We start from the raw sequence: 19,196 nt of genomic DNA on the forward strand, positions 1-19,196 counted from the left end.
CAACTCCCACGAGGAGCCAACTCGCTCGACACTACAAATTCGTTTCAAGACAACTCCCACGTGCAACCACCTCACTCGATAAATATTACTCACCGCGAGACAACTCCCATGAGGAGACAACTCGCCCGAAAATCACTATATAATCACAAGCTCAAGTTAGCACGATTACAACCCTAGAAGCACTTAGAGACATTATGAGAATCTATATAGCCTGGCCAGCTTGAAAACTCAAATTTATCTACTTGTTTTCAATGGGTCATTCATTAAAACGTGGCCACGGTCCAAACATACTTAAGACCCACGAGGTCTAACAAGGGGCACGACCCCCATAAAACAAAAAAAAATCTTGAGAGTCTGATCCCCTCCTCAAGTACATCACGCACAAGGCTATATGTAAACACATATAAGCAACGCGTCAAAACATTGACAATGTCGAAAAATAAAAACTCCCACGAGGAGAATACTAGCTCCGTGCTACTACATTATCGTGAGCCAACTTCCACGAGGACGTAACTCGATCAACTCGATTACCCCAGAGACAACTCCCACGAGGAGATTACTTGATCCGTGCTACTACATTATCGCGAGACAACTCCCACGAGAAAATAACTCGATCAACACTATTACCCCGCGACAAGACAACTCCCACGAGGAGATAATTCGCTACTACATCGTCGCGGGACAAAACCGACGACTCAATTAACTTACATCGCGACAACCTTGTCGCGCTATGCGCCAACGCGCATTCACGCCCCTCCGACACACGCTCCAACGCGTTTTCGCATACCATTAGGCCATACGCCAACGATCGACTTCTACAATTTTTACTCTCGACACGATCTGAGACCCATCACAACATGGCCCCCACATCGACTCGAGAGTGGGGGCTTAATGATATGCCTAATTGGGCCAACCCAATGGGCCTACAATTTCTGTACCTACTGGGCTACGAGCCCAATATCGAAGACTAATATCACCGAGGCCCAAACACCTTCAAGTAAGGCTTGGGCCCAACAAAGCAAAACTAACCCAATAAACGACATATAAATAGAGGTTTTACTCATTTTATTAAGGTACGTCCAATTAACTGAGCAATACTATTAACTGTATTCTCTGGACTATTTCTATGATCAGCACGTCTGACTTGAGCGTCGGAGGGGTTTCCGCCGGATCAACCCCCGGCTTAGCTCACGTGTTCTATGATCGCAGGTACCTCAGGATCATCAAGTTGTCAAGCTACTGATCCGCTTTGCTCTCCCAGTTCATTTTCTACACCACCCCAGGTGATCTAAGTAATTAGCATCATCAATAACTATCCACTAAATACACATACATATAGGTGTATGTATTATTATGTGTAGATCAATGGTGTAAAACCATATAAGTAATATAGTGCAGATCATGAACGGGTCGGGTCCACAGGGTGGGTACATGCAAACTCATCCCAATCCCCATAACCGGTTAAACTTTAGTAGGGTTGGGCATAGATCGGGTCGGACAATTATCGACCAATTACCTACCTGACCCGACCATTCGATTTTGCTGAAAATTGAAAACTATTATCGACCCGACAATTTTGGGTCGGGTAAGTTGGCAACCGACTTTATCGGGTAAACAATGGGTGGTTGGTTTGTATTATCGGCCATCTTTTTTTTTTTATATTATTATTATTATTATTATTATTTTTATTTCATTTTACAATAATAAGACGTTTTTATAAGTTTTTCATAAAGATATTCAAAATTTCGGGAAAACTTATGTTGCAAAAATCTTAACTTTAAAATTAAGATATTTTTTAATTAAACTTCTACAATAAGTAAATATATGATGAAGAATATGAAATAAGAATTATAAAATAAAAATAGTACGGTGAAGTTTATAAATTTGTGTTTTGACTTTTTGAGTTTTTAATTCTTTTATATTTTATTTTAATATTAAAAAATAAGAATTACAATTAAATTTTATAATAAAAAATTATTTAAAAAGTTGATTGGCCGATATTACCCAATCAACCGACTTTTGAGTAAACTGAAACCACTAAATGACTCGTTTATATATGTATTGGTTAAAACTACCGAACCCGACAATAAAATTATCGGCTGAAAGAAGTGGGTCGAAAGTAGGTGGGTTGGCCGATCAAACCGACCCCCGCCCAACCCTAAAATTTAATATCAATCCCTATCCCCACCCCTTATTTTTTGGGTTAGTACTTACTATTTTCAGGGTATGGCGCGGTGGGATCTATCATGGCAGGTTAAATTATCATCCCTAATTGCAATGATCAATGATCGGACTAGATAGTCAAAATTAATGAAGTGAGAACAATTTAAAAGTGAGATCTTGAACAAAATCACGACATTACATATCACGATCACCACCAACCATTAGGGGAAAAGAAAACAATGCCTAAAGAAATCCAGCTTTAATATTTTGACGGTGTAGTTGTTGGATTTGGATCTCTTTAATCATTTCATTATTTATTATTTTCAAAATTAATCAAGCATGTTTTATAATTAAACAACATGACCAACAATATATACAGGGCCACTCAGTAAATCTGTATTTTCATACAAAAACTAACAAAATGATGTAAATCACGTAAGGTATAGGATATGTATGAAGAACACGATCAGAAGAAGAAGAAAAAACGTTAAATAATGAGATTCGATCTCGAGTCGTTTGACTCCTTGCTCTATTGCTCGAGCAACTAGGTTACCCGTACGATCGCTTAATGTCGGTTTTTTATATTATCGATCGAATTTGAATTTTAAAAAATGTGTGTTCAAAGATGACAAATGCGACGCCTCAAACAGTAATAAGCACTCAAAAAAAAAGGCATATAAGATACTATAACTTCCTATTTGGGTTGCTATCATTTCTACATGGAATGTATTTTTTTTAAAATGAGATTACTATTAGCACTAATTGTTCAATATATTAAAGACAATATAATATATTCTTGATATAGACAAAACAGTCATAGTCATTACCGACTAATTATGTTGATTTATCGATTGTGTTAAATCCACAATTAGTTACAACAAATTTTTATAATAGCCGGCATGCGTATAACACAATTGGTTTCGGGGTGATAACTGATAAATTGGTGCAATGTTTTAGGATCGAATGCTGGCAGAAGCAGTGTGAAAAATTCAACTTCAATGAGAGTTTGGTTTCTTGTGCACCTAATTTGGGTCCGCAACCCTAATAGATCGTTGAGTTACCATAATTTACATTCCACTATCACAATACTTGTCGGGCCAAGGAATAAGGCTCCGCGGACGAGGAATTTCACCTTTTAATGCAGGTAATTGTTACACTAAGGTCTTTTTGATAACACGGGGTATTTAATTACATGGTTCAGTTGTTAATCAATCTAAACTTACAACTTCACCGAAGACAAGATTTTGTAATAATAGGTCTAAAAGAAGTCATAGTATAAATTCATCTCGAATAATTCCTTAACAAATATTACACCTCAATCGGTATGTATGAAATTTCCCCAACACTCAATACAAACATATTCAAATGAATTTCCAAAATATTCCTACTACTTACAGACAACGCAATAATGTTTATTTCATAAATTTAACATGGTGGTAATTAGAAAGTTCCCACTGATATGGCAACATCTCAACCTTCCAGCCCACTACAAAGTCCAGCCCATTTAATAAAATCTAGGAAATAGCACGACAATATGCGAATAACCTTCACAACGAGAAGCCAGACGAATGAAACAACGAGAAACTTAAACCGCCGGAGCCATCTGACAAGTATTAATTAATGCATGCGAGTCCTATCAACCGTTAGTTTTAGAGAATATTTGTTACTTTTGGCACATACAATTTACTATTCACTCAAATATTATATTTATGTTATTTGACCTGGCATAGTAGATGCAGTTAAAAGGTAATTTAAATTCCGTAAATATTTTCACTTGAGTGATTAGATAGATTAAACTGAGTAGAAGACGAAGTTGAACTTCGACTCTTTACTACAAATACCGAACACCGCGAACCATGCAAGGTAAGAACACACCCGTTATTACATATATTTTGCAAATACAAAATAATATTTATTGGACCATTTTCATGAGCTAAAAATAATATATCATATTATGCCTAAGTCACGGGTAAATGAAACTAAACAAAGTATATAAAAATAATATACATATGACGATTCCTTACCAATATTTTTTTATTGTGGTTAGTTGAGATAGTTTTTAATGTTAATATGTCATCAATTTTATCTTAAGTGGAATTAATGGAATATAATAAAAGAATATACTAAATTTAATTTTAAGAAAAACAATTAACACAACATTTTAATAACGTCAAACACGTAGAAAATTCAAAATAGAAGAAAATTTTGTTTCCGACAAATAGAACCAAACAAATCCTTTTTCCTTTGGCAGCCGACACCAATCCCACATGGCACTCTTTTGTCCTCAAGCGGAACAAAGCCCGCAGAACGACACGTCACCACTCATGTGGGACCCCACAAGCAGCAGTCCGATAAAGACATTTGTGGGTAATCGGGTCGGGGCCCCACCCTCCTGTACCCGCGAGCATTAAATGCGAATTTCGGGTCAACAATAATTGCATGGTCGGGTACACAGCCAATGCCGACAGCTGGATCTTGTGACCCGCGACCCAGTTCCCGCCATTTTATATACTAAATTTCCTTTTTATACTACGGTCACTTCAGAAAGTAAAATCAAATTGCAAAAAATTATTTATGTTTGAGTAATTACAATCATCCCTCAACTCATGAACTATGAACATTCTTACATGTCTACATTTAATGTGTCAAATTTAGTAGAATCTTTTTAGATTATGTGGAATATTTTCTAATTTGTGCACGTTTTATCTCATTCGAACTCTACATTTTGAAAAAGATAATCATAAGATGTTTATCTTGACTTGTAAATATCATATTGTGGTGCATCAGAAACTGTATTTTTGCATAAAACGACTACAAACTAGAGAGCATTCCACGAAATGTAGAATATGTAAGAATGATCGTGTAAGAAGATTCATAATTGATGACGTAATTATAATTACTCAAACATGAGAAATTTTTCAGTAAGTTGACCATATTATAGAGGGGTGGCCATAATTTATCCTTCTTTTATTTATTTTATTTTCTTGGGAAACTTTTTATAATAAACTAAGCCTTAGTGATTATTCGAAGAGTGTAATTATGTCAAGAATTAAGACTTGGCTTGCAATTAAGAACCCTTCTTTTGACAGCATCAAATCTTGAATGTCACTCAAGTAAAAGTCAACTAAATATTTTCTATATTATTTTACTAAGTAATAATAGTTATTTAAAATCCATTTGTTGTGATCATGGGTTTATAATGATAGTGATAATTCAAATATAAATACACAACTCCCAATATTCAAACAAAATCACATGCCTTCCTCTCCATCTCCACTACTACTCTACTTCCACTACTAGTCTACTATTCCACATGTTCTATTCAATTTCCCACATGCAAACTAGCAATCTCTAATTGTGTTTACCAAATTTCCATTGTAATAATTCTAATGAATTTTTTGATGAAAATCTCTAATAATAAAATTATATTGGCCTACATACAAACAATTTGTTTGGATTTAACTACAATCTGCTAACTGAACTCTCATTTGAAAGTTTAGTTTACGGCTTCCAGTTCCTAAATTAGTGTCTCGGTCGTGATTTTGACCAACAACTTAATTAGTGGATCGTTGTCTGCATGATTTTTAGGTCACGACTATTAATTTTACGATCAGCAAAACAAAAAATAGAGAGTTTAGAAAAAGGTAAGCAGTGCTATAAAATATTTTAACAAAAATAGAGAGTTTAGAAAAGGTAAGCAATGCTATAAAATATTTTAACTGATTAGATATTTCAAAAAGTTACCATTAATTTAAGTTCTTGCATCCAAAAATCAATATCCAGCGATCAATGATTTTAGTTGACGGGCTCCAGTCCCTAAATTATGCATGTCGGAGTCCATGCTTTTGACCAACAGCTTGATTAATGGATCGTTGCATGATTTGTAGGTCAGAATTAGTAATTTTACGAAAAAAAAATTAGCAAAACAAAATAAAAAAGGGTAAGTAAAATATTTTAATTGATGAGATATATCGAAAAGTTGTCCTTCATTTAAGTTCTTGCATCCCAAAATAAATATCCACCAAGGTAAATGATGAAATTAATTTTATTTATGTAACTCATATAATTTTGTGTAAATTGTTTTTTAATAAAAAGAATTAAAGTATAATGAATAAATAAATACACATAATAGGGTGACGAAGCAGCATGATGAAAGAAAAGCCAGTTCCGCGTAATCTGCCAGCTGTGTGGCCACGTGTTCAGAACGCGTGACCCGAAATACCCGGGTAGAGTCCCGTCTCATTCTTATTGCCATTAACCTCACTGTGTTAGTGAGAGAAACTCCCAACAATAACTTCAAATTCCCAAAACAAATATGAATCAGGAGAGAGAGAGAGAGAACACACAAAACCTGATTATAAATAGATAGAGAGAGGAAGACGAAAGCGATGGCGAAGAGCGGCGTGCTCGAAGGGGATTCAACCATGGCGGCGGCGGCGGCTAAAGCATCGGAATTGAAGAAGGAATTGCAGAAATTAGTGACGGAAATTGTTGATTTGGATGATATTAATCTGGACGAGATCGATAGGGCTCAGTACGTGCTCTGTAATTTGAAGGAATTGAAATTGAAGAAATCTGTTGCTCTGAAGGTTCGTAGCAGTAATCATAATTCCGGCCATGAAATTGTTTCCGGCGCGGTGCCGGAGGAGTTTAAGTGCCCTCTTTCCAAGGAACTCATGAGAGATCCTGTCATTATTGCCTCCGGACAGGTAATTTTTTATGTTATTTTTTTTTTTTTTATAATAACAATTATTATTAATTGAATTTGTGATTGTTAGATGAATTAATGATGAATTGTGCTATATACACAGTCAAAATACGTGTGTGTGTGTGTGTGTGTGTGTGTGTGTGTGTGTGTGTGTGTGTGTGTGTGTGTGTGTGTGTATATGTATATGTATGTATATGTATATGTATGTATACACAATCAAATATGTATGGATCTGATATAACCTGATGAATTTAGGATGAACTTTTGTTTGCGGTTTGTTAACATAGTTCCACGAATTTAATTGTTGCAGACTTTCGATAAGCCATTCATTCGAAAATGGTTACAAGCCGGAAACAAGACGTGCCCTCATACGCAACAAGTACTCTCCCACACAATCCTCACTCCCAATCACTTGATTCGAACAATGATAGCACAATGGTGCAAGAATCACGGAGTCAAATTACCGGACTCTGTTAACCGCACCGATGAAGAAGGTCTAACGAAAGCCGATAAAGACCACTTCGTTTCTCTGCTCAAGAAAATGTCTTCAACGTTGCCCCACCAAAAAGAATCCGCAAAAGAATTACGCCTATTGACAAAAAGACTCCCTTCATTTCGGGCCCTTTTTGGCGAAGAATCTCTTGACGCAATACCTAAGTTGCTATCTCCACTCTCTCAAGCCAAGCTCGAGCGTGACCTCCAAGAAGATCTAATTACAACGCTTTTGAATATTTCCATACACGAAAATAACAAGAAGCTTGTATTGGAAACACCGAATGTTTTGCCTCTTCTCATGGAGGCGTTGAGATCCGGAACAATCGAAACGAAGAGCAATGCAGCTGCGGCACTTTTCACACTATCGGCCCTCGACTCGAACAAGGCTATAATCGGAAGATCCGGTGCGTTGAAGCCCTTGATCGACCTATTGGACGAAGGGCATCCTTTGGTGATGAAAGACGTGGCTTCAGCCATTTTCAATCTTTGCATACTTCACGAGAATAAGGCGAGGGTTGTTAGTGACGGGGGCGTTCGAGTGATTATGAAGAAGATTTTGAACCGAACGCATGTCGATGAATTGCTCTCGATTGTTGCTATGCTTTCGTCGAGCCAAAGGGCGATTGAGGAAATGGTAGAGCTCGGTGCTGTTCCTTGCTTGCTTAGTATTATTAGGGAGAGCTCTTGTGCTCGGAATAAGGAGAATTGCATTGCTATTTTGCACGCGATTTGTTTTAGTGATCGGTCGAAGTGGAAGGAGATGAAGGAAGAGGAAAGTAAGTATTGTACAATATCTCAACTTGTTGAAAATGGCAGTTCGAGGGCTAAGAGAAAAGCTAGTGGCGTTCTCGAGAGAATGAATCGGGCTAGTTATCTTACACACACTGCGTAATCGCGTATAATACTCTGTCAATTCTAGCTTTTTTCCTTCTTCTCAATCTTCCTTTGTGTATATTATGGCTTATAGTTATATGTTTGTAGTGAATAGTTAGGTGCAGGTTGTTTCTTTCCTTCTTTCTTTCTTTGTGTGTAAGTGTGTGTTCTTGATAGTGCAAATCTTATGCTATGTTTGGGAATCATTTCATTTCATTTTCCCCGTCTCATATTTGACTATTACATTGAAAAATGTCTATACTAAAAATACAATCCAAAACTACTTTATTCCAAGGGTAAATTACGGCCATAGGTAAAAGTCAAATTCCGAAAAAATCCCTCATGTTTGGGTAATTACAATCACATAGGTAAAAGTCAAATTCCGAAAAAGTCCCTCATGTTTGGGTAATTACAATCACCCATCAACTATGAATCTTCTTACACGTCCACTCTTGCGGTGTCAAATTTAGTGGAATTTTCTAGATTATGTAGAATATTTTTCAGTTTGTACTCGTTTTATCCCATTCGAGCTTCACATTTTGAAACAAGATAATCAGAAGATGTGTCTCTTGATTTATAAGTATCAGATTGTGGTGCATCAGGAAATGCATTTTTGCACAAAACGAGTACAAATTAGAGAACATTCCACGAAATCTAGAAGATTATTCTAAATTTGACACCATAAAGGTGGGCGTGTAAGAAGATTCATAGTTGAGGAGGTGATAATAATTACCCAAACATTAGGAATTTCTCCACAATTTAACCTTACATCAAATGTGTGGCCATTCTTCTTCATTTTCTCTAATACTTTCGGACATAATTTGACTACTTTTGAAGATTACTTACAGGCACAACTCAATCCACAAACTCAAAACACAAATAAAGATTACTTTTTTTTTTTTTTGCTCAAACAATTTTCCCAAAATACCTAAACTTCTAAAACCAAAAACTTTTCAAACTTAGAAATAATGTATCTCCAATTATTAGGGTAAGGCTGAGATTGGTGAAGGGGTGGAGCCAAAAACTGCTGGCATTGTGATTGATAAGTGATAATTGAATGAATGAATGAGGAGATAGAGATGCATTGGGAAGAAAAAAATGTGTGTGTATGGCTGTCAGGTTTTGTGGTACATCCAAAATTATTGGGATTCAAATATCTCTTATCTTTTTTTTTTTTTTTTTTTTTTTTTTATCTCTTCTACAAACACACATCCTCTCTGCCAATCACACAACACTCTTTTCTCTGCTGTCAAATGTACAAAACTTAGATAAAGATGTGAATATATAGTTATATATAATACCACATTTGCTCTGTTATTTCTTTTTGTTTCTACTGCCATTTTCATTCTTACAAACAATGTAAATAATTAACAGAGAGAGTAATATATAAGTCATTGTATTTTGGGTAAATTACGAAAACTTCCCTGAACTTAGGCTAAATTACGAAAAAAATGGCCCCACCTATTCGTAAGTACCAAAATTCCCCCGACGTTTGTTTCATTCTTACACTAAACCCCTCAAGGTGTGATATTTCACGGATTTTTTTTTTTTTTTTTGTTTTTCAGGAAATATTTCCCGAAAAATGCCGATTCTACCTCTAAGAACAGTCTCTAGGTAGCCTGGTTATACCTTCTACAATAACCTCATTATCTGCAACATCAGATTGCAATTTCACTACAGTTTCTGAATTGCTAGTATGAACCATCATAGCATACATGAGCATTTTTTAAACATATGCACATGGCTACCTTCAACCTGTTCTACGTTTATAGGGGTGAAATCAGTATTTTTTTGGGGAATATTTTCTAGAATAAAAAAGATTACATGAAAAATCACACAGTACGACGGAATCAAACGTCATGGGAGATTTTTGAAATTACAGATAGATGGAGTGTTTATAGTAATTTAGCATAAGTTCAGGGGCTTTCATAACTTACACTCGTATTCTTATTTATTTGATATTCAATTGAAACCTTATGCCACACATAATTTAAACTGAAGGGAGTAATACCTTGGCACTAACATGATTCGTTTCAACATGCCGTGGAAGACTCCATAAGGTAGATAATGACATTAATACCCGAGTTTCTTGAAGCAAAGTGTACACAACTTTCTCCGGTCATCTTCAACAATTTGTTTAAAATAGATGTTCAAATCTATATAACAGATTTCTTTGCGAGCCTTCACAATTCAAACCAATCCCTAAAACCACATGTATGACACTTCAAAAGTTGAAATAAACCAATCGCCAAATACATTTCTCCCATACCACCGAAAATAAAACCGGGTTTTTGGGACACTTCACAGTTCAAACAATAGCAATTCAAGTTTAGATGGGAACATTTCTAATCCAATCATAGAGTAATGGCACCAGTATCACAATACCGAAAAAAAAACCCGAAAAAGCACAAGAACAAGTAGCCAACAGATTTTCATCTTTAGACAGTTCTGCTACAATACTGTACAAGTTGGTTTGTAAACACTCTATGTATACATTTCAAAAGGCAAAATATGTGACACTCCGATTCGCTACAATAGCATTTAGCTACACTTTTTTGTGATCCTCAAATTATGTATGCATCGAGCAGAATATGCAACGAACCTAAGGATGTTCTAGCCATAAACAAACAACCTACATCAATCCATCTTATAGGCCCATCCATGTGCATCGAGATATGTTTTCACAGCCTCTTTTAGAGCCAAATTCGATACCAGCTGAGTTGGGTATAGTGGCTCACGGGTAATTGGATCAAATTTACCCACCTAATAATATGTAGCAAAATTTAAGGTAAAATCATCTAAAATTCACGAATCTTTATCAACTGAGAAGAGTATTTACTTACCTTGTCTAGATGGTCGAGAATTACAGCTCTTTCGTATGTAACACCACTTGGAGTAATTACAGGGTCACGAAAGATGTCTAAAGTGATTTTACAGCATAAAAAATCTGGCACCTGAAAAAACCCTTGACTCAGTTTCGAGAAAAAAACCCGGAACAAAGAAACCATGTAAATATATATATGGGGATATTGATTGCGCACCTCAGTTGGATTATCATCTTCAGCGGCTTTGCTGAATACTCGTTCTAAAGCTTCGAGTTGATCTAGATTAGACTCGGCGTTTTCATCTACGTAACCTTCGGTTTGAGGAGCATCAAGGAAATATTTCTCTTTCAGAGCTGCTTCACAGGCTTCTCTGTGATATTTACGTTGAAACCATTATGAAATCAACAGGTTCATAAGGAATAACAATCTGCTTTAAAGTATGTAAGGAATGTGAATTTAAAAAAAAGGGTAAATTACGGCCACCCCTGAGGTAAGGTCAAATTACGAAAAAAACCTCATGTTTCGGTAATTACAATAACCCCTCAACCATGAATCTTTTTACACGTCCACCCTTATGGTGTCAAATTCAACAGAATCTTCTACATTCCGTGGAGAATATTCCACATAATCTAGAAGATTCCACTAAATTTGACACCGCAAGGGTGGACGTATAAGAAGATTCATAGTTGAGGAGGGTGGTTGTATTCACCTAAACATGAGGGGGGTTATCGTAATTTGATCTTATCTTGGGGGTGGCCGTAATTCAACCTTAAAACAATGAAAAATGCAAAAAAGACAACTTACTTTAAGTTTTGAAGTTCCCAAGAACGTCTGGTAGATTCGTTGTCCCATAATAAGTATTTTGCTCTTGCAAGCTCTTGCCATATCTCCTCTACCATGTAGCCCTTCGGGTTTGCACCTCTTCCAAGGTCCAATGCCTATGGTATTACATCATATACAATGAACAACAAACAAGATAATTTTCAACAAATGGCAGATATCTCGATCCAGTGATGCATGAACATGCACAGATTAAGATCACTACCAACGAAATATACATGTAATCAAAATGTAGTTCACAAGAAGCAACATTCATTTAGAGTTAATGTAATGACGCCTCATAAAAGGACCAATGAAAATGCTTAAAAATATATTCACATACTTCCAAATGCAAGTGAGCCTAACACCAACTACCAAGTGATGCTATGTTAAGGCAGTGATACTGCGAATGCATGTAATTTCATCCATATGTATAGGCAACGAGAGTTTTCACGTATGTAACAACTGTTGCGGAAGATTAAAAGAGGTCATACTTTTTCCAGTTCCTTGACACCTTCTGCAAATTCTCTCTTCTGTAGCAGTGCGAGACCAAGCATGTAGTGGGCCTGTAATAATGCAACAAACGTTCTGTGTTAGTAAGCATTGCTTCAGCCTTTTCAAAATTAAAATAAAAAATCTGATTACTGTGATACACAAATTTCACAGTAAATGACTCGATTCATTCACTGCAATATAGTCAAACATAAAATATGACGAATACCATTACAGACGGCAGTTATGTAACTCATTCAGAATAATCGAACATGCAAGCTTGCGGAAGAACTAGCAAGGATTTGTCCGGAGAGGGAAAATATGAACCCAAAGAAATATCAGTTATATACAGAACTAGGCTTCACCTTATAACTACCACGCGGCCTCATTCATAATTTTCATTTAGAAGTCAATAAATCCATCCCAAAACTGAAGCTTGATAACCTAGCAACTTACTGATGTCCTATCCACCCTAAGAATCATGTCATTCAAACAAGAGATTAGGAAATGCCTAATCCAGCATAATCCATATTGTGCGATAACAGCAAGACTTGATGAGTAAACTGTATGAGCTAACACTAGTACCACTTCATTCCCTTGGAAGTTTAGGCTCAAACGTGCATTATGCGATGTTCAGCTTGATAAGAAAAGGATACTAGATTTTACATGAGTCTATCTTAACTAATAAAGTGCGGGTCATCATTATTGGAATTGTTTTCTAATTTATGCTACAAGACCCTCGAAGATGTTTGGTATAAGATTGTTAAGCAGACATGATTCAGATAAGTATATTAACCAAATTTGTTGCTCTTTCACTATTATTCTACTAATTTTATACAGAAGGTCCATCGGTTTAAATAGTTCAACGGGATTGCAACACTTAAAAGAGGTATCATAGGACACAAACACGAAACGAAAACTAAAAAAGAAACAAACAAGTAAAATTAAGTTGAAAATGAATAAGAATCATTGAAATGTACGATATAGTGATTTAATAGGGCAAACCTTTACAGAACGATGATCAAGCTCTATCGCTCTCCTGCAATCCTCCTCTACTCTTGTCCATTCACTATACATCAAAAGCACATAAAATCCAAATAAAGACAAATACTTCGAACTAAGAAATTAAATTAAATAATCAGGAGCATTTCCAACAATGAAATAACAATCAAAGACTTCATAGCGAATTCACTGATCGCACGCACGTACTTCCGTTTTCGATGGCAAAGAGCGCGGTTTGTCCAATATACCGGAACATTAGGGCACAGAACAATAGCCTAAAAAAATTCAAATAATTTTGAGTAAATAATTTCAAAATTAATTGCCAAAAAAAAAAATATATACACAACGGCAAACTTACCTCCGTATATGCATCAATAGCAGCGGCGAATCGATCCTTTTTGAAGTACAAGTTGCCGTCTTGTCTGAGTAGCTCCGCCTGTTTCGCCGCCGTCGTTGGCGACATTTTATTCTTCAACCCTCCCCCAATTATTATAGCTCTATATATCTATTTAATCTATCAAAATAACTGAACATATATATGTATATAACGAAAACTGTAATTCAGAAAAGGAAACTGAGGGTCGACGGCGGCGGCGATTGTGGAAAGCGGAGGGCCGGAGGCGATGAGGTAAAATACGACGCCGTTGAGAAAAGAAGAAGAAGGGGGAAAGAAATATGCCTGGATTTAGAATTTTTTTCCCGTATTTCACTATTGCCAGGCTGCACGAGAAAAATGTAATTGGGCGTGGATAAATTGAAGTCGTTTTAATTAAATTCAATTTAATTTAGGTCGTCTATTTAGATTACAAAATTAATTGTTACATCAATTTTTTTGAGTAGTAGAGTTTGGATTTGGCATTAAGTAATCTGAACCGTTGAATCATGTATTCAATTTATAAATAATTTATAACTCGTTGGTTGAGAATTTGTCCTTCAAATATTTTATTAACTCTTTGGCAAAAAAGAAGAAAGAGTAATCATGAAGCCTATTAGCCTAATCTTATTTACCAATAGGAGTTAACTTTAGGGAATCTATAATAACTCTAATGGTATTTTCGTAATCTTACGTTTTCCATTTTTTGTATGCCGCCCAATTGATATTTTTCTTTTTCTAATCCACTTTTGTTTTGTGCATTATTTCAAAAGTATAAATAAAAATGATATAATATGGAAGTGGCCTTATGAAAATTGGTAGTGAATTTTTGAAGATTACTATTTTTTAAAATAATGTGGCAGTAAACTTGTGAAAATTAGTTGAAAATTGAGGACGAACTTATGAAATTTGTTAAAGATTTGACATTAAACTTTTGAAAATTGGCAACGCTTGACACTGTACTTGTAAACATGTGAAAATTGGTAGTGAACTTTTGAAAAATAACTGAAAATTGGCATTGGACTTTTGAAAATTGCATACTTGTAATTTAGTATGACAGTGAACTTGGGAAAATTGGCTTAAAATTGACTACAGATTAGACAGTAAACTTATAAAAATTGGCTAAAAATAGACATTGAACTTGTTTAAATTGGTGAAAATTGACCGAAAATCGTGTTCAAAATTTTAACTTTAATTCAATAGTAAACTTTGGTTTCCAAGGAGCGCATCATGCATTCTTCACATGAAGCATCCACGGTTTTACCTAATAAAAATATGAAAGTATTGTCGTAAAATGGATAAGCGAGAGACTTTTATCAAAACCGCAAAGTCTCTAGCAAGGAAGTGAGCAAGTTGATTACAATCCCGTTTAACAAAAGAAAACGAGCAACTATTAAAAGTTTTGGCAGTAGTTTTAATTTCCTCTATAAAAGCACCATAGGACGTGAGAGAAGGATCTTCATCTTGAAGGGCTCCGATGATATTCAAGCAATCCCCTTCCATAATAACGGTTGGCCAACCTCGACAGGATGCTTTAAGGATCGCTTTAAGGGCGGCGTGGGCTTCCCCTTCGACTGGACGAATCATACCCGGTATCCTTTCTACGCTCCACCATATCGTCTGCCCCAAATCTGGACAAATTATGTTTTTAAACATGTACTTATATTACATTTGTTTTTGTTGAATAACACTAAAAACAATTCAGGACGCTATCCCCAAACCCCCAAAATATTAACCTTATTAGGTGTTAAGAATTGCAAATGCTCCTGAGGAGTATTTTAGTCAACAAAAATACAACACATCCAAGCCAGGGCAGTTGAGAAGAAAAAAATTGCTACTTTTGTCATCAAATTTGATGTAGTGACCAACGAAGCGATTCGATTGTCGAAAATAAGAAACAAGAAAGAATGTTGTAATAACCGACTATCATTAAAAGTACAGTACTCCACATCATCATTAATTCAACTCGTTTTTCTTTTTCGAAGTTCTCTAGCAGAGTAGCTCAAAAGAGTTGGAACTCGGAAAATTTTCGAGTAAAATATGATTAAAATGTACACACCTTACACACGGTAACAACAATCGATCGCCTTTTTTTCTAGTTTCCAATAAGAGTGGATAATGCTTGAGCTTTACTACTATCTTCATAGTTGTTCGCACAATTTAGACTCTGACGAATTTGATTTGCAAGTTGTGAAGCTTCTTGATCTAATTTCAACGGGCGCCTTCGTATAGACTGCAAAAATATGTTTAGTATTAATCAGGAATATATGACTAATAAATATTCCTTCTTTTGAATCTCACATTTTAATTTCTTTAGTAGAAAACCGAAGGGAAGAAAGAAAGATAAGGGGGATAATATTACCTCGGACCGCCACAAGCAGTCGTGTGCTTTACGAGGGATTATGTGAATGTGTGTCTGAAATTGCCACACAAAATATAATTATTACAAGTATCAGTGGTCTCAAATCTGAATAAAACTGTGAGATTAAAAAAATTGCGCAACGATGTTGTTAAACGAAGGTCTTGAAATGTAAGTAGATCACTTACGTGATATATTACTTGGCCTGCAGCCGCACCGTTGTTGACTAGCATGTTGAATGAATCTGCATCGTTAATTTATTTATTATTTTTTTTTCCGGGGTCGGAAAATTCTCTATGTAGTTGTAAAAGACGTGTGTATTGTTGTTTCTAAAGGCATAAACAAACATACCACAACCAGTAGCTTTCATAACGGCGTTGCTAATTAGAGGCACTTTTGAACACATGGCCCCGATAATCTGCATATAGCAATACTTTTCATGTTAAAAGATAAACGGCACCAATCTTTATATGCATGTGTGTGTGCGTGTGTGTGTGTGTATTTGGGTATTATTCCCAGCATTTTCAAACTGTCATATTAAAATGCCTAAAAATACGCACCAATCGTTATCAAATCAAAAAAGGTTGCAATTTGGGATCGCAGGTTTGAAATGTAAGTTGTAAATCTCTAGAATTAGTGCTACTTAGCCTTATAATCCACATCAGGTATAGAACGACTTTGCGTTCTTTGGCTTCCATGGCATAGAACAACTTCGCATTGGCAAAATCAAGAAAAAAAAAAAAAAAAAAAAAAGCATATTTGTGTATGATGCCTGCTTTCGTAAATAAGCAAAATATAATAATTGATTTTACGTACGTGGCATGGAAACTAGAATAATTTACTGTGGTTTAGCAAAACAACAACTTACTGATGGAGGAGTTGCGTCCAGTGAAGGAAAATGACACTTTGGGATAATAAGAGAGTGCCTAGAAGAAATCGAAGATATTTATGCAGTTAGAAATCTTGAAAATGTTCTTCCATTTAAACGGGAGCACGATTGACGAAATTCCAATCGCTGCCTACGATAAAATTAAGACCCGGAAAAAAATAATAAAAAGGTGTTTTAAGAGATGATACCTTACCCACAACACAAAGGATACGTATCCAAAACGCATAGGCATTCATCGTCTTCGTATAACTGTTGTCAAACCAAATGTCACATTTAATTTAATCAGAACGAATGTCGTAAAACGTAAAAAAAACTATAAACATCGAAATAAACAGTGAACGGAGTTGCTTCCGTTGTCGTTTTGTCATAAAACACCGGCGATTGAAGTGCTTTAAAAAGTATCGCCTGTTCTAATATCTACTTGATTGGCTGGATTCACAGCTCGAGACTATTCTCGGGAACGAAATTACGGAAAATTAAACGAAAGCCCTCGCATTCTTGTTATACATATTGAATCAGATTATCAGATGAGTGACTTGCATATTTTTTTAATTACTTTCTACAATAATATGTCTACTTGCTCCAAAAGAAGAAGAAAAAAAAACCCCAAATGATAGAGAAATAAAGTAATTGAACCGGGAGTTATCAGTAATTTCAAACACAAAGGGAAATTACAGAGAGAGAGAGGGGCAAATTCAACAAATTGACCTTCAACGCAGGAGAATCACCACGAATAATCTTGCAAAACACACAATCATCGTGTTCCTTGTTCGTCTCGGCATTGGAATCAGAGGCGCAAGGGGAAGAGGAAACAAGGCGCGTGGGAAGCGAGGTTTCCGGCGGTGGTGGGTTAACGTGGGACGAAAGGAGAGCCAAACGACGTCGTGCCGACTCCTCCATTTTTTCCGGCGGCGACCGAAACACACACACACACACACACACACAAACCGAGTATCGCGTGGTTCGCCGGCTAATACAGAGTGTTCGCCATGGATTTCTGAGCTTCTAACGAAGACGAAGAAGACGAGAGGGTTTTTTTATTATTATTAATTCAGATAATATTTTGAATTTCTTTTTTCTTTTTTTTTGTTTTTTTTTTGTTTTGTTTTTGTTCGGTGTGAATGGGCATTTGATTTTGCTGTATATATTACTGGGAAAAGAAAAACAGTGGTCGAGTCTGCGTTATCCACAAACCGTCCACAAACTGTCATGGGCTATTTTCGGTATTATTGAAAAACACAAACAATTAACTATTGAGATGTGCCATATGTCATTTCAATTTTATCCAAAATTAAACATTCACTTTCTAATCAAACTTAAACCGTCTAAATTGGACTTCGTCCAAAAGTCGTCAGAGCTCCAATCACTCGACTTTCAACTTCCAATCAACTGACTTCCGACTTTCTACCAGCTGACTCCCCACTTCAGATCAGTTAACTTCCATCAAATTAGCTAAAACAAGTTAATCAAATCAACTAATCGAAGCTCCGATGACTCACCGCGGTCATAAAAAACAATTAGCAACAAAATCGAAGTCAACCAAATCAAGGTAAATGATTTAAAGTAACTAAATGAAGTCAACTAATCAGGTGATCCATAAGCAACAAAAAAATTCAGCCAACAAACCAAGTTAGTTTAATCAAGTTAAATAATCGGAGCACCGTCAATTTGTTGGCCGGAAAAAGTTCAACCAACTAATTAATTCAGCTAAATGAAGTCAGACGATCAGAGCTCCAGTGACCGGTCGCCGGCGGCCACTCCCCCATGCCGGAAAAATTAGACAACTAAATTAAGTCAATCGGTCGAAAATCAACTAATTAGAAGTCTAATCAGAACTATGTACTGTTGAAAATCCGCTTAACTTAGCTAACCAAGTTAGTTGATCGGAAGTGAGGCGACTCGCCGACACCGCCGGGAATAATCAACCATGTAATCAAGTTAGTTGATTTGTAGTTGATTTGAAAGAGGTTAAAAAAAAAGTAAAAGTTAATTATTTGAATTAATGTTAAATAAAAGTTTGAAGTAATAGGGTTTACTTGACGCAGAACGGAAGCACGGTAAATAATCAATTACAACCTATAGAACAAAATAACATTCGGAATCCACCAGAAAAATAGAGAAAACTTTAAATATTTTATTACAATTTGAAATTCTTGTCAAAATAAAGTCCTAAGGCAGCTATTAATACTAATAAAACT

At 35.8% G+C, this 19,196-nt stretch overlaps 3 protein-coding genes across 3 annotated transcripts; 1 reads left to right on the forward strand and 2 right to left on the reverse strand.

Annotated features, from left to right (window-relative positions):
- Positions 1–6,294: 6,294 nt before the first annotated feature.
- On the forward strand, positions 6,295–8,445 carry LOC105954434 (U-box domain-containing protein 9). The gene is made up of 2 exons (XM_012978105.2): positions 6,295–6,872; positions 7,182–8,445. Exons 1-2 carry the CDS (start codon positions 6,552–6,554, stop codon positions 8,256–8,258), a joined length of 1,398 nt encoding a protein of 465 aa, XP_012833559.2. The 5' UTR covers positions 6,295–6,551; the 3' UTR covers positions 8,259–8,445.
- A 2,215-nt stretch (positions 8,446–10,660) lies between these two features.
- CHIP (carboxyl terminus of HSC70-interacting protein) lies at positions 10,661–14,274 on the reverse strand. The gene is made up of 8 exons (XM_012978106.2): positions 13,736–14,274; positions 13,585–13,652; positions 13,381–13,444; positions 12,378–12,449; positions 11,869–12,002; positions 11,281–11,434; positions 11,083–11,193; positions 10,661–11,002 (listed from the first exon to the last, which is right to left on the reverse strand). The coding sequence occupies exons 1-8, from the start codon at positions 13,838–13,840 to the stop codon at positions 10,877–10,879; spliced, it is 834 nt and encodes a 277-aa protein (XP_012833560.2). The 5' UTR covers positions 13,841–14,274; the 3' UTR covers positions 10,661–10,876.
- A 1,386-nt stretch (positions 14,275–15,660) lies between these two features.
- HINT3 (histidine triad nucleotide-binding 3) lies at positions 15,661–18,157 on the reverse strand. The gene is made up of 7 exons (XM_012978107.2): positions 17,707–18,157; positions 17,192–17,247; positions 16,978–17,035; positions 16,461–16,527; positions 16,298–16,353; positions 16,113–16,166; positions 15,661–15,983 (listed from the first exon to the last, which is right to left on the reverse strand). Exons 1-7 carry the CDS (start codon positions 17,896–17,898, stop codon positions 15,846–15,848), a joined length of 621 nt encoding a protein of 206 aa, XP_012833561.2. The 5' UTR covers positions 17,899–18,157; the 3' UTR covers positions 15,661–15,845.
- Between the last annotated feature and the right edge of the window lie 1,039 nt (positions 18,158–19,196).

This window comes from Erythranthe guttata, chromosome 14 (assembly GCF_056151865.1).
Source record: "Erythranthe guttata isolate IM_541 chromosome 14, IM_541, whole genome shotgun sequence".
NCBI classification, from domain to species: domain Eukaryota; kingdom Viridiplantae; phylum Streptophyta; class Magnoliopsida; order Lamiales; family Phrymaceae; genus Erythranthe; species Erythranthe guttata.

What these genes read in the sequence shown, in the direction of transcription:
- LOC105954434 (XM_012978105.2), top strand. Translation starts at nt 6,552, where the DNA reads ATGGCGAAGAGCGGCGTGCTCGAAGGGGATTCAACCATGGCGGCGGCG. An exon ending in TCATTATTGCCTCCGGACAG is followed by an intron (nt 6,873 to 7,181) that starts GTAATTTTTTAT and finishes TAATTGTTGCAG; the next exon opens with ACTTTCGATAAGCCATTCAT.
- CHIP (XM_012978106.2), bottom strand. Translation starts at nt 13,840, where the DNA reads ATGTCGCCAACGACGGCGGCGAAACAGGCGGAGCTACTCAGACAAGAC. An exon ending in CTATTGATGCATATACGGAG is followed by an intron (nt 13,653 to 13,735) that starts GTAAGTTTGCCG and finishes GAATTTTTTTAG; the next exon opens with GCTATTGTTCTGTGCCCTAA. An exon ending in AAGATGATAATCCAACTGAG is followed by an intron (nt 11,194 to 11,280) that starts GTGCGCAATCAA and finishes GGGTTTTTTCAG; the next exon opens with GTGCCAGATTTTTTATGCTG.
- HINT3 (XM_012978107.2), bottom strand. Translation starts at nt 17,898, where the DNA reads ATGGAGGAGTCGGCACGACGTCGTTTGGCTCTCCTTTCGTCCCACGTT. An exon ending in TATGAAAGCTACTGGTTGTG is followed by an intron (nt 16,354 to 16,460) that starts GTATGTTTGTTT and finishes TTAACGATGCAG; the next exon opens with ATTCATTCAACATGCTAGTC. An exon ending in ACTGCTTGTGGCGGTCCGAG is followed by an intron (nt 15,984 to 16,112) that starts GTAATATTATCC and finishes ATATTTTTGCAG; the next exon opens with TCTATACGAAGGCGCCCGTT.